Source organism: Myotis lucifugus, unplaced genomic scaffold, assembly GCF_000147115.1.
Source record: "Myotis lucifugus unplaced genomic scaffold, Myoluc2.0 scaffold_134, whole genome shotgun sequence".
Lineage (NCBI taxonomy): Eukaryota > Metazoa > Chordata > Mammalia > Chiroptera > Vespertilionidae > Myotis > Myotis lucifugus.
Genome location: NW_005871182.1, coordinates 1,847,829 through 1,859,864, shown reverse-complemented (window position 1 = coordinate 1,859,864; position 12,036 = coordinate 1,847,829). Strand labels below are relative to the sequence as shown.

At 49.7% G+C, this 12,036-nt stretch overlaps 1 protein-coding gene across 4 annotated transcripts in view; it reads left to right on the top strand.

The window, feature by feature from the left end:
* Window positions 1-12,036, top strand: part of XDH (xanthine dehydrogenase) — a 64,939-nt gene that overhangs the window by 12,773 nt on the left and 40,130 nt on the right. For 2 of the 4 annotated variants that reach the window (XM_023758622.1, XM_023758621.1), the window contains exons 2-5: window positions 5,972-6,098; window positions 6,943-7,004; window positions 10,968-11,036; window positions 11,347-11,436. In XM_023758622.1, the coding sequence (XP_023614390.1) occupies window positions 6,023-6,098; window positions 6,943-7,004; window positions 10,968-11,036; window positions 11,347-11,436 (297 nt within the window). In that variant the 5' untranslated portion in view covers window positions 5,972-6,022. Of the gene's footprint in view, window positions 1-1,398; window positions 1,496-2,766; window positions 2,876-5,971; window positions 6,099-6,942; window positions 7,005-10,967; window positions 11,037-11,346; window positions 11,437-12,036 lie in introns of all 4 variants that reach the window. The other 2 variants (XM_006094346.3, XM_023758620.1) reach the window with 2 other exon arrangements.

The following is a 12,036-nucleotide window of genomic DNA, read 5'->3' as shown; positions in this document are numbered from 1 at the left end:
CCCATTGTGGAAATGACAGTGCCGGGAGGCTTGGGGAGGGGACACCTGACAGGGATTTCAGATTCTGCTCTTCATTCAGTGTGGGGAGGGTACCTGTAAGAGCCCCCAAACCTTGTTAAGATTTTATTTACTTATTTATTTTTAAATTACAGTTGACATTCAATATTATTTTGGATTGGTTTCAGGTGTAGAGCATAGTGGTTAGACAATCACATACTTTATAAAGTGTTCCTCTTCCCCTCTCCTCCTAATATGTCCAGTGCCTATCTGGCACCATCCACAGTTATTGCAATATTATTGACTGTATTTCCTATGCTGTACTTTACATCCCCATATTTTATAATGAGCCCTTGTAACATTTGTTCTATCAGGGTAGGAAAATATTCTGAGACCCTGGAACAAAAACAATCACAAAAATATAACAGGAGCTGACATTTAATGAACACTTACTATGTCCAGGTGGAGTTCAAGGTGATTTCCGTGGGTTATCTCACTGGTCCCCACAGCAATGCCTCTGGCAGAGGAGGAAGTGAGGTCTGCACATGTTGAGGGACCTTCTCACTCATGCATTCTGGGCAAACATTGGCACAGCCTAGACTAAAGCTTAGAGCCATGCTCTTCACTTGCTACCTGTACTGGAAACTCTCCAGGGGTCTGTTGTCAGGACGATGCTCATCCTGACCTCTGTCAACAGACCCCTCTTGTTCCCAGAGGCAGGAATATCCAGTGGCTGATCCCAGTGACATATTTGGGGACAACAAAGGATTATTTCCACACCCACAGAAGTGAGCCTGCAAAGTATCAGATTATTTATTTCTGCAAGTATGTATAAGACATTGGTCCCTAACCTCAAAAATATCTTCATTTTAATTTCCCTTCACATGTCCTATGGACTGGATATTTGAAAGGCCAGGCCCAGCCCTAATTTGGGTGCCTGGATTTCATCAGCCTCAAAGGTTCAGGATAAAAAGCTGGGACTCAGCAAATCCCAGGACAGATCAATGTCTCTCTCTGGGTCCGAGTGACTTCATGGCAGCCTGGCTGGGCAGATGTGACAGCTGCCCACATGCTCAGATTTTGAGGTGCTCAAATCTCTTGCCTAGGGAGATCACAGGACTGGGGGGCTATAAGGCCATGCCTGGAAGACCCTGACATGACAACAAGAGAAGTTTCTAGTATTCAAGTCCTGGTCAAGTGCATGGCCCCATCCCTGCCTCCTAGAGTCAGTGCAGCCTCTCTGATGAGGAGGAGGCCGTGTGGGTCTGCTGCCTCCCTGGTAGAGGGGCCTGTGTGTGACAGTGGATGGCTCTACACTCAAAGCTCTGCCCAGTACTTCCCAGCTGCCCAGCAAAGACTCTTTTTCTCTGAGTTCATGTTCCTTAACCCTTGACCACTCAGTGGGGCTGAGCGGGACCAAGCTGGGCTGTGGAGAAGGGGGCTGTGGAGCTTGCACCGTGATGCTTTCCAAGTATGATCGTCTCCAGAACAAGATCATGTATCCTTTGCCTGTTGGCTGATTGCCCATGTGAGGACTATGCAGCAGCAGTCAGCTTGTGAGTGAGTGAGTGAGCGTGTGAGTGTGTGTGTGTGTGTGTGTGTGTGTGTGCGCGCGCACATGTGACCTTTCTAAAATCCAGTCTCATTTCACATCCCATGAAATCCTCCAATAGGTCTCCATCACCCCCAGGATAAAGTCCAATCTCTTTGCTCAGCACATGAAGTCCTTCACAATATACCCCATCTTTCCTCTCCAGTTTTCTTTTTCTCCATGGACCCAGTACTCCATTTATCAGTGCATCCTAGTCCCTCATGCAGAGACAATTGTGAACAACTAACATTCCATTCCCACTAATTTCTTAGTCTTTGCATAAACTGTTTTCCAAGTCTTTTTGAATATCCTTTCTTCCAGGACTTCTGTACATGGCTCCTTCTGGGAGGCCAAAGATGCACTGCTGTCTTTAGGACTCGGAAAAATACCACCTCCTCCAGGAAGCCGTTCTTGATCTCCTAAACTGTGTTAGGTGCCCTTTGTCTGAGCTAGTCCCATAGTGCTCTGTGCACAACCCTCCTGAGCACTGATCATAAGATATTTAAATTTCACCTTCACACTGGCTTATATTTTCCTGGTTGACTGCAAATGATTAAAGAACAGAGATTTCATCTTATTCACCTTTACTTATCAGCCCTCAGTAGAGTGCCTGGTATATGGCTGGCAATCAATAACTGATCATGTGAATGAATGATAGATAAAGGAATGGATGTAAGCAAGCTCTAAGGGGTTGGTATCTCATGTCCTCTGAGAAATGGGGGAGGTAGAGGTGGGTGAAAACAGGAAAGCAAAAGTGCCTGGAGGTACTGAAATTAAAGAAGTGAAGGAAGGGCCCTATAGAGAGAGGAGCACATGTTGGGCCTGGCACCTGCCAGAAACTTCCCCTTAACTCAGCCTCCAGGGATGGGCTGAGTAAGAGGCATCTGAAAGTGCCCTTGGCTCCCTTGCTCCAGCTGGGAGGCATAGGGTGCCCTGCTGCCTGACCCCCAAACGCTGGAGGGTTCAGGCCTCACCAAGGGGGAGTGGGGGGAAAGTGTCCTTTGTCCCTTGGTCAGAGTCTTGGGTGGAGAGGCAAGAACACCTGTAGAAGAGAAAAGGACATAATGTAGAGTGAAAGAAATGACACAGCATCACAAAATCTCCCAGGCCCTGCACTCAGTCAGGTCCATCCTGATGGCCTGAATGGACAATGGAATGACCTTAATCTGGGGTTGCAGCCACTTTTCTGCCAATGCCTGCCTGGCCCCCATCTGTTCCTTGCACCATGTTGCCGTGACGACTGTGGAAGGGATAGGAAGCACCAAGTCCAGGCTGCATCCCGTGCAGGTAACCAGAGCAAAGGGAGCTCATGACAAAGCTACAGACTTGCTTTGGGTTGTTGGGCTGTCACCCCTGGGCAAAGGAGGCATTATGGCCTGGCCACTTCCCCATCTCCTTTGGGGTGGGGGGTGGGGACTGGGCTGTGAGACAGAAAAAGGAGGAGGCGCCATGCTGCAGCTCTCTCCTGTGGCGAGGCGAACGTAACACTGCATGACTCCAAGGGGACCAAGAGGTCAACTGGATCTGATGGCTGGACAGTCCAGCTGCACCAGAACTGGAGGGAGGAGAGGTGGGGGAACTTCTTCACCTTGAGCTTGAATATGCTTGGGAAACCCCGTGCCTTCCCAGATTCAAGATTCCAAGTGCTCCGTGTCCCTTGATCAAAAGCCCACCTACTCCCTGCCCCCTCGAGTGGCAATTCCATTGCACCTCTCACCTGCCACCCGCAGATAATACAAATGTGGGCTGCTAGGCCCCCATCTTCATTAAACGCAGGTCAACAAGGCCTGAATAAGAGAACAGAGACATTTGAGGGTCTGACCAAGGCTTTCTTCATGATGCTACCAGACCCCCCAGGAACAAATTGAAACTGGGAACGCTTTTGGGTAGAGTGGGCAGTAGTCTGGGAGGTTTTGTGGAGAGAAGCAGAATGCTCTCAGGTGAAGTGGAACGGAGCACGCGTGGGAGCAGAGCACTGCGGGAAGGAAAGGCCATTATTCCCGGTGCTTTTTGTTTGGGGAAACTGAGGCAGGGAGGTCTTTGGGAGATTACAATCACAGAGGGTGCCAGAGCCACACCCAGGTCTTTGTCCTGCCTTGACCATTCGGGGAGACGAGTTGTCCAGAGCATGCCGTCCGTGGGCACTGACGTGAATGTGGGAGCCAGGGCCTCTGGTTGAGCAAGCTGGTTATACTCCTTGGGAGGAGCCTCTGGGACCAGCCAGGTGAGGCCAGTGCAGGGTGGGGGTGGTACTGCTCCACCTCTGTGACTTCATTCTTAGCTTAGGCAGGAAAAGGGAAAATTGCTAAACTTGTCCAACCTGAAGGAGATGTGAGAAGGTTCATTAGGGCTTATAATCATCTTTGAGAAAAATAGATGAAAGAAAGCACAAACAGTTTTAATACTGAGATTATATCTGCATAATTAGGCTAAACCCCATGCCTTTCCAGTGACACAAATCCTTATTCCCCATGCTCCTATTTTGGCTCCCAGATAAGCTGTAGAGCTAGATTCCACTTTTCCTTGTCTACCCAGTTTTTTATCTTGGTTTCTATGACACTACACTCCCCTCATTCTCCTCTTATCTCCATGCACTGGTCCTCTCTGCTCAGGCCCTGTGGCTGCCGGTCCCCAGGGCTCCTGCCCGGGCCCTTCCCTTCTCCATCTTCACACCCTTCCCATGTGAGTTTAATACCGTCTACATGTGAACAGTACACATATTTATATCTTCAGCTTTGACCTCTCCTCAGAGATTAGGTTCAGATTTCCAGCTGCCCACTTGGCATCACTACATGTAACAAAAGCCCATTCTTTCCTACTCCTTTCCTCCCCAGTCTGTCTCCATCGGAGACAATGGCAAAAGCATCCATCCACTTGCTCAACACAAACATCTAGCAGTCACCTTGATGCCTTCTCTTTTACGCCACCCCCACTCTATCCAGAAGTAGTGTTTACTTCCCAATCCTAGAGTGACACCTCCATTTTCTGATTCCCTATTACTGCTTGGTCTGAGCCGCCATCCCCTCTTGCCTGATCCTCTGTTTCTATTGTTGCCCCCTACAACCCACTCCCCACCCAACTGCCAGAAGATTCTTTAAAAACATAAATTAGATCTTATCCCATTATGGCTTCCCATCACACCCAGAATAAAAATCTGGGTCCTGACCATGGCTTACGAGGAGCTGCGTGATCTCTGCCAGGATTTCTCTTGTCCCAGTGGGTTCCATCCACACTGACCCTTTAGTCACTCTAGCACACCAGGCTTTGCACATGCTGTTCCTTCTGACTGGAATACACTCTTCCCTGATCCAAATTGTTATTAAATTCAACTTAAAAGTCACCTTTTCAGAGCCACCACTTCTGACCACTTCGAGGAGCCTTACTCACTCAGGGTCCTGCCATCCTAAACTAATTCTTACATAGTGCTGATCTCCTCCTGGAATCTAGGTTTTGTATGTGTCAATATTTTTCCTACTAGGACATGAGCTTCATGAGACCAGAGACCTTAACTCTCTTCTTCACTGTCTGGTCCCCTACCATGCCTGGCACATAATAGTTTCTCAGTAATTATTCATAAAATGAATAGATATTCTAGGCATTGGGGATACAATATTCTAATAATTTTACCTAATGTAAGTGCCAAGAGAGACTCTTAAGAGACATAGTAATAATAATAATAGTAATTATTATTATTATAATAATGTGGAAAATCTCCTTGTAATGAAAATCTTGCAGGTTTGAATGAAAATTTTGTGATAGTCAATGCATATGATATGTTCTATATGATCCATTTCTCAGCTCTTAGGTCCCCACTGGATGTCGAGGATTACCACTAGACAGTGGTATTCTAGTTTGGAATAAGATGCATTCAGTTGGTTCTGAACAAAGGCTGGTTGAGGTGGATTGCAGGGTCGTGTAGGTAACAGAAGGTGACACAGCTCCTCCGTTCACTGTGTGTGTCTCTGGGTAAATCTCTTAATCTCTGGACCTGCTTCCTCCTCTGCTCAGTGAAAGGAACGGAGGGTGAGAAGATGCTTCTGGCTCTAATAGTCACTCTTCTCTGAAGGGCCTTTCCTACTAATAGCGAACACTGCTTGAATTCCCCCTGTATGCCAGGTATAATGGTAAGAGTTTTTGTGAATTATCTCGTTGAATCCTCACCACAGGTCTAGAGGTAAGTACCAGGACAAGGGACCTGCAGCTCAGAGAGGCTCGGTGATGTGCCCAAGGCCACAGTTGGCAATTGGTGGCACTAGGATTTGGCTCTGTGCAGTGCCTGCTGCCCACTCTGCCTGTCGACGTGGCCTGGCTTCAGTTGAGTCACGTAGCAAGTCTGAGAGGGGTTCTGCCAACACAGGTGTTCATGTCATCTCTCCCTTTTAGGAGAGAATTGCCAAAAGTCACGGTTCCCAGTGTGGGTTCTGCACCCCCGGCATGGTCATGAGCATGTACACGCTGCTCCGGAACCAGCCCGAGCCCACTGTGGAGGAGATCGAGAATTCCTTCCAAGGTACGGGCCCCGGGCACAGCCCAGGAGGTAGGGTGGCAGATGGGGCTCTGAGAGGGTCAGTGCAGGGCCCAAGTGGAAGCCGGGAATGGGCCAGGAGTCGGAGGCACTGCCCTTAGGAGAAGAAGCTCAGCCTACCCGCACGTGTTGGCTAAGATCTGCTGGAGGGCTGGCCTCTCTTAGTTTGAGGAGCACACAGGTGGGTTGGAGACAGCTTGCCTGAGTGTTCATCTTCCCAAGGTGTCTTCCTGCCCTCCCCTGCACTGGGGTGCGTGGCAGTGGGGAGACCATTTGGAAACTCCACAGGGCCTAGTGATATCACTTCCTTCCATCTCAGCTTTTACCAGGACAGGACTCTGTAGGGCAAAGGCCCATCTGAGAAGGCAGCCAGGATTCTGAGCTTGGGCAGGGATGGCTTCCCACGTTCCCTCGGTACAGGGGCCTAGGAGCCTGGGCCAGGTGTCTGTTTCTCTGAACTGAATAGAGAAGACTCCCCTTTCCATTCACCATTTCAGTTCATCATTCATTCAACCAGTTATATTGAGTCCTATCATGAGCCAGGCACTATACAGGGAACAAGGGTCATGGGGATAAAAGACACCATCCCTACTCCAGGGAGTTCATACTCTGAGGGAGAGAGTTTCACTCATAAAACGATGACTAGGCACCATGGAAGCACTTAGGGCATTCCAGGAAGTCTTCCTGGAAGAAGCACAAGGGAGGAGGAGGGGCATTCTAGGAAGAGAAAACAGAACATGCAGAAGGCATCTGAGCCTCGAGCTCAACCAGAGCCCCTCACTTGCCCTGGAGCCTGCACTGACATCGCATCTGCTCCCTTGTCTCACAGGAAACCTGTGCCGCTGCACAGGCTACAGACCCATCATCCAGGGCTTCCGCACCTTTGCCAGGGTAAGTGGGGGCCCCCAGGACATCAGTGGCCCTGCTCCTGAAGCAGCAACACCCTGGAATCACAGTTGGGAGGGATGCCAAGGGCCTCTGCATTACAGAGAAGAGAGATAAGATGGCCAGGTGGCAGGTCCTCCCACTGTGGCTACCTGGGGAATTGGTTCCTAGAAGAGGCATGTTGCCCAAGAACTAATTTCCTCCAGGGCGTTTAGGCTTGGCAGCCTTCCTTGGAGACTGGCCTGCTCAGGCCACAGTACAGGTGCTGGTGCTGAATGACCCAGGCGCCTTGTCCTTTCCTCTCCTGGCTGCCTTCTGCAGTTGGCACTGTGCCGGGCTGATGAAACTGCTAATCAAATCGCCAGTTTGCGAAGCCCTGCAGTGTTCACAGAATGCTGAGTGGGAAGCCACAGCCAGGTGTGTGGGCATCGCTTATATAAACACAGGCACACAGCTGCCACCTGGCAAGGAGGACGCACAGCTGGCCTCTCCTTTCTTGCCTTAATCTCCTCGGATTTTACCTGATTCTCCAACTGGGTCAGGTTGATCCTGACTCCAGTCACACACCTCCTCTCAGTGTGATTCAGGGTTGATGGTAGAGGCAGCTTTTTGCTGACCTGTTGGGTAAGTGCATTACAAAAAGGAGAGTTTCATGCAAATAATTCACAGGGGTGGAGATGGAAGTGGGGCTCATAAGGGTGGAAGACACCACACCCTGAGAGGAATTAGGAGGTGTGGGTTCTGAGAAAAATGATTGAAAGCTCAGACCTAGAGTTTGCAGACCTGGGTTCAAATTCCATTTCATCACTTAACTGGTTCATGGCATTGGGCAAATGGCCTTGTTTCTAGAATGTGGATTATAATAATACCTACCTTGTCATGAATGTTGAAAGTACCTCTTGCAAAGTCCCCAGAACAAGGCTGGGCATATCTTAAGTATTCAGTAAGTGGCAGCTATAAATCACGATGCCGGTCCATTTCTTCCATGACTTAATACTTGATCTTTATAAATGGTGCAGGCTTCTTTGAGAACCAGGAATTGTTAATCTTGTCCATGAATGTATTTCATAGGCGGCTGCTCAAAAAGGAACAATGTAACCAGCCCTCCTAGTTTCTCAAAAGAGAAGGGCTTTTGAGTGTAGCTGATAATTATGCTCCTTTGGAGGGTTGAACTGGGTCCTGATTCCAGTGTTTGGCAGTGCATCCCTCTGTCCAGCTGCCGGTCAGTGTGGAGCAGAGCTGAGCTGAGCTGAGCTGAGTTCTCTGAGCAGCCAACATGGCCTGCACACAGTGTCCTTGGAAGCTCATGTGCATTACTCCTTAGAGACCCCCAGCCTTTATTCAGAGCCTTTTCACTCTTTTTTAAAAAAATATCCTCACCTGAGAAATGGGGATATTTTTTCCATTGATATTTAGAGTGAGTGGAAGGGAAGGGGAAAAAGGGGAGAGAGAGAGGGAGAGAGAAAGAGGAAGAGAAACTTTGACATGAGAGAGACATATCAATTGGTTGCCTCTTGCTAGCACCCTGTCAAGGCCTGGGAATTGAACCTGCAACCGAAGTGTGTGCCCTTGACCAGAATCGAACCCGTGACCCTTTGGTCTGTGGGTCCCACGCTCTAACCACTGAGCAACCTGCCAGACAGAGCCTTTTCACTCCTGTTTTACACACAGTTCTAACAGACCTGGCTATCTTGTCTTCACGCCCATGGCACATACTAGAAAAGGGTGAGGGGCATCTTCTAGAGGGAGGCACACTGTTCCCAGTGAGGAATGACAGTGTCCATCCAGCAGCAAGCAAGGAAGGGAAGGAACCATAAAAACAACCCTGAGCTCAGTGTCTCAGCCTCCTGAGAAAAGTGGAAATCCCTGCAGGGGGGAAAGCAGTCTTATCCAGCCTCAGCAGACCTTGAGGGCAATGACACATTGTCCATCACAATTGTTTATGTCGTAAGAACGTCAATGAATTATCAAGAACAAAGATTTAAGAAAGAATGTGCTGGCATTCAATGCCCGGGAAAAATGTGCGTCTGTGAAATACATCCTTCCCACCAGCACTGGGTGCCCCTCACTTCACTCGGGACCTGGCGACTCTCTGCATCACTCCTTCTCTGAGAAGAAAGATGAGAAGAGGCATTATAGGAACCAACCTTCCTCCCTTCCTTCCTTCTTTCCTCCCTCCCTCCCTTCTTTCCTCCCTTCCTGTTTAAATAGGAAGGGCAAGGGCAAGGGCAAGGTGGGGGTGGAGAGGTTCAAACCAGGGCAGCTCTGAGATCTGACGGCAAAGCTGTGAATGCCAGAGGGGCCTGTACTTGGGACAGTGTTGCAAGAGGGTCAAGTCAAGAGAGGTTTTCTCTCCCAATGCCAAGTCTGCCAGGACCTTCCAGTTCTCAAAGGCCACACCCTGACCCTCTGAGAGCTTTCTTGGAAAAAAAATAGGTTGTGACTCATCCTTCAGGAAATGTCACGATAGAAGTGTGTCTCCCGTGATTCATGTGCAGAGGGGCTGCCCCAGTCCGCTCCAGGAATTGGCTGCCCTGGAAATGTGCCCAGGCTGTGCCTGGAAGTTCCCCTCACTTGGCCTCTCAGTACAATTCCATGATTCTGGAGTGTCCCGTGGGGTCCTGAGCTCAGAGTCCTGCTTTCTCTGGGACACATCAGTCAGGTGGGCTCTCCTCTGTGTTCTGCTATTGGCACCCTGAGAGGTCCTGGGCAAGTCCTTTCCCCAGAGGTCATCAGACTGGAACAGGCCCATAATGAGGAATAAAGAGCGCTTAGCTTTCTAGCAAGAAGTGTCTAATCAGCCGTGGTGAGGCCCAGGCACACTTGCTAGACACAGCTCTGGACCCAGCAAGCAGTCTTGGACATTCTCGTTAGGAGCCCCACAAAGACTCCTACCTGGGAGGTGCCCAGACAAGAACTTGGTGGATCTAAAAGAGGGGGCTCTTGAGTGCTGAGAGAACCAAGGGAATTTCTGTCCCTCTTCCTAAGGGAGCAGCACTGAACAGGGAAATGGGCATAAAGAAATGTTTTGATAAAATAGGATGACCTATCTTTATGGAGAAACTAGAGGCCCGGTGCACGAATTTGTGCATGGGTCAGGTCCCTCTGGATGGCCTGCAGGGATCGGGCTGAAACCCGCAGTCCAATGCCACCTGCAGCTCATACCTGTCGCTCCCACTCATCCCAGCCCCACTGTGCCTGCCGTGGGCTCACACACAATCAGTCCCGATTGGGAGAGGCTTGCGCTGCTGCAGCAGTGCTCGTGAGCCATGAGCCCTGCCTCTGGCGCCCTCCCAAGGGGAGTGGCCTGCGGGATCAGGCTGAAAACGGCTCTCTGACATCCCCTAAGGGATTCCAGATTGTAAGAGGGTGCAGGCCAGGCTGAAGGACCCCACTGGTGCACGATTGGTCCAGGGAAGGACCACGAGAGGGCTCCAGGGTGTGTCCAGCCCATCTCAGTTCCAATCATCTGGACCCCAGCAGCAAGCTAACCTACCAGTTGGAGCATCTGCCCTCTGGTGGTCAGTGCACGTCATAGCGACTGTTTGACCAGTTGGCTGTCTGCCCCCTGGTGGTCAGTGCATGTCATAGTGAGCAGTTGAGCATGTTTAGCATATTATTAGCATATCACGATTTGATTGGTTGGTTGTTCTGCATTTCGATCTATTTGCATATTACCCTTTTATTATATAGGATGTTCTTAACATTAACTTTCCCTGCTGTTTCCAGGAGAGATCTTATTTGTTTATTCACAAGTTATTTAATCTACATTAACCAAGCAAGAGGAAGTTAAAGCAGAGGCCTTACCTCTATGCAAAGGCAAATGGATGGGACAGGGTATCTACTAATACTATTGATGCTGGAGTGGGTGTCAGAGCTGGATTTCACTGGAAATTCATAATGTAGGTACTTCCGCTTCCGTGAAACTCTTTGCAAATATTTTTGTGTGAACGTTGGTCATCTCTGTAGGATGGTGGGTGCTGTGGAGGGAATGTGGACAACCCAAACTGCTGCATGAACCAGAAGAAAGACGACACAGTAAGTGGGCCCTTCTCTCCCTGGAAATCTGGGGGCCAGTCGCAGTTCAAAGGAGCCAGTGGTCTCTCTCCGTACTCTTGGCAAGGGTGGCTGGAAGAGGAAACAGTTAAGCCCAGACTGAGAGAGTGGAGACTGTGCACATTAGCCCTGGATCCTCTGGCAAGACCTTGTTTCTGCATCCAGGAGCTGCCTGCCCCTCCACCAGCTTGCGGGGGGCTGCGAGTGAGCTTGCTTGGACAAAGGGCTGCATTGGTCCTATGGGGCATTTTAACAGGGAGATACTGTACCACATATCTGTTCCCTTTCCCAGCAGGTCACTGAGTCTCCATGTTTATTCAACCCAGAGGAGTTCATGCCCTTGGATCCTACCCAGGAGCCCATCTTCCCACCAGAGTTGCTGGTAGGTGATGCCCCAAGGAAAGGCCCCTTGAGGCTCTGTGCCATGAGCCCCCTAGAGACCTGCTTTATTTCATACCCCCTGGGAACTTTGTATTCTCCTTGTCCTTCAGGTCTCAGCCTGAATTTGCCTTCCTTTCTCTGACACCCAGGGGTCAAGTCCCTCTTTCATGTGCTCCTATAGGGACCTACATTTCTCTCCTTCTCACACGGTCACTCTGAGGACAGGAAGTGGATCTCTCTGGTGCCCTGTGTACTATAACAGGGGCTCCAGAAGTATCTGCTGGCCTCCTGGCTAAATCTAATGCAAAATTCCCGCAAGCAAATAGTCCATTTAATAAACAAACAAACAAGCAAAGCTGGATTCAAAGGACACACCCAAGGCCTGCAGCTCTGCTTTAAGGACACCTTTCACACCCCCTTTCTTCCCTTGACGATTTGGTTCCTTCACGCCAACATTTGTGGCAAGGAAAGAATCAAGCCACCCTCAGAGCTTCTCAAGTGCAGATTTCTCAGGGGCTGTTGAGCACACGAGGACTCCCTGAGTTCAAGCGCCAGAGAGAAGGGCTGTGCAGCAGGCCGCCAGCATATCCTCCTCTAGATT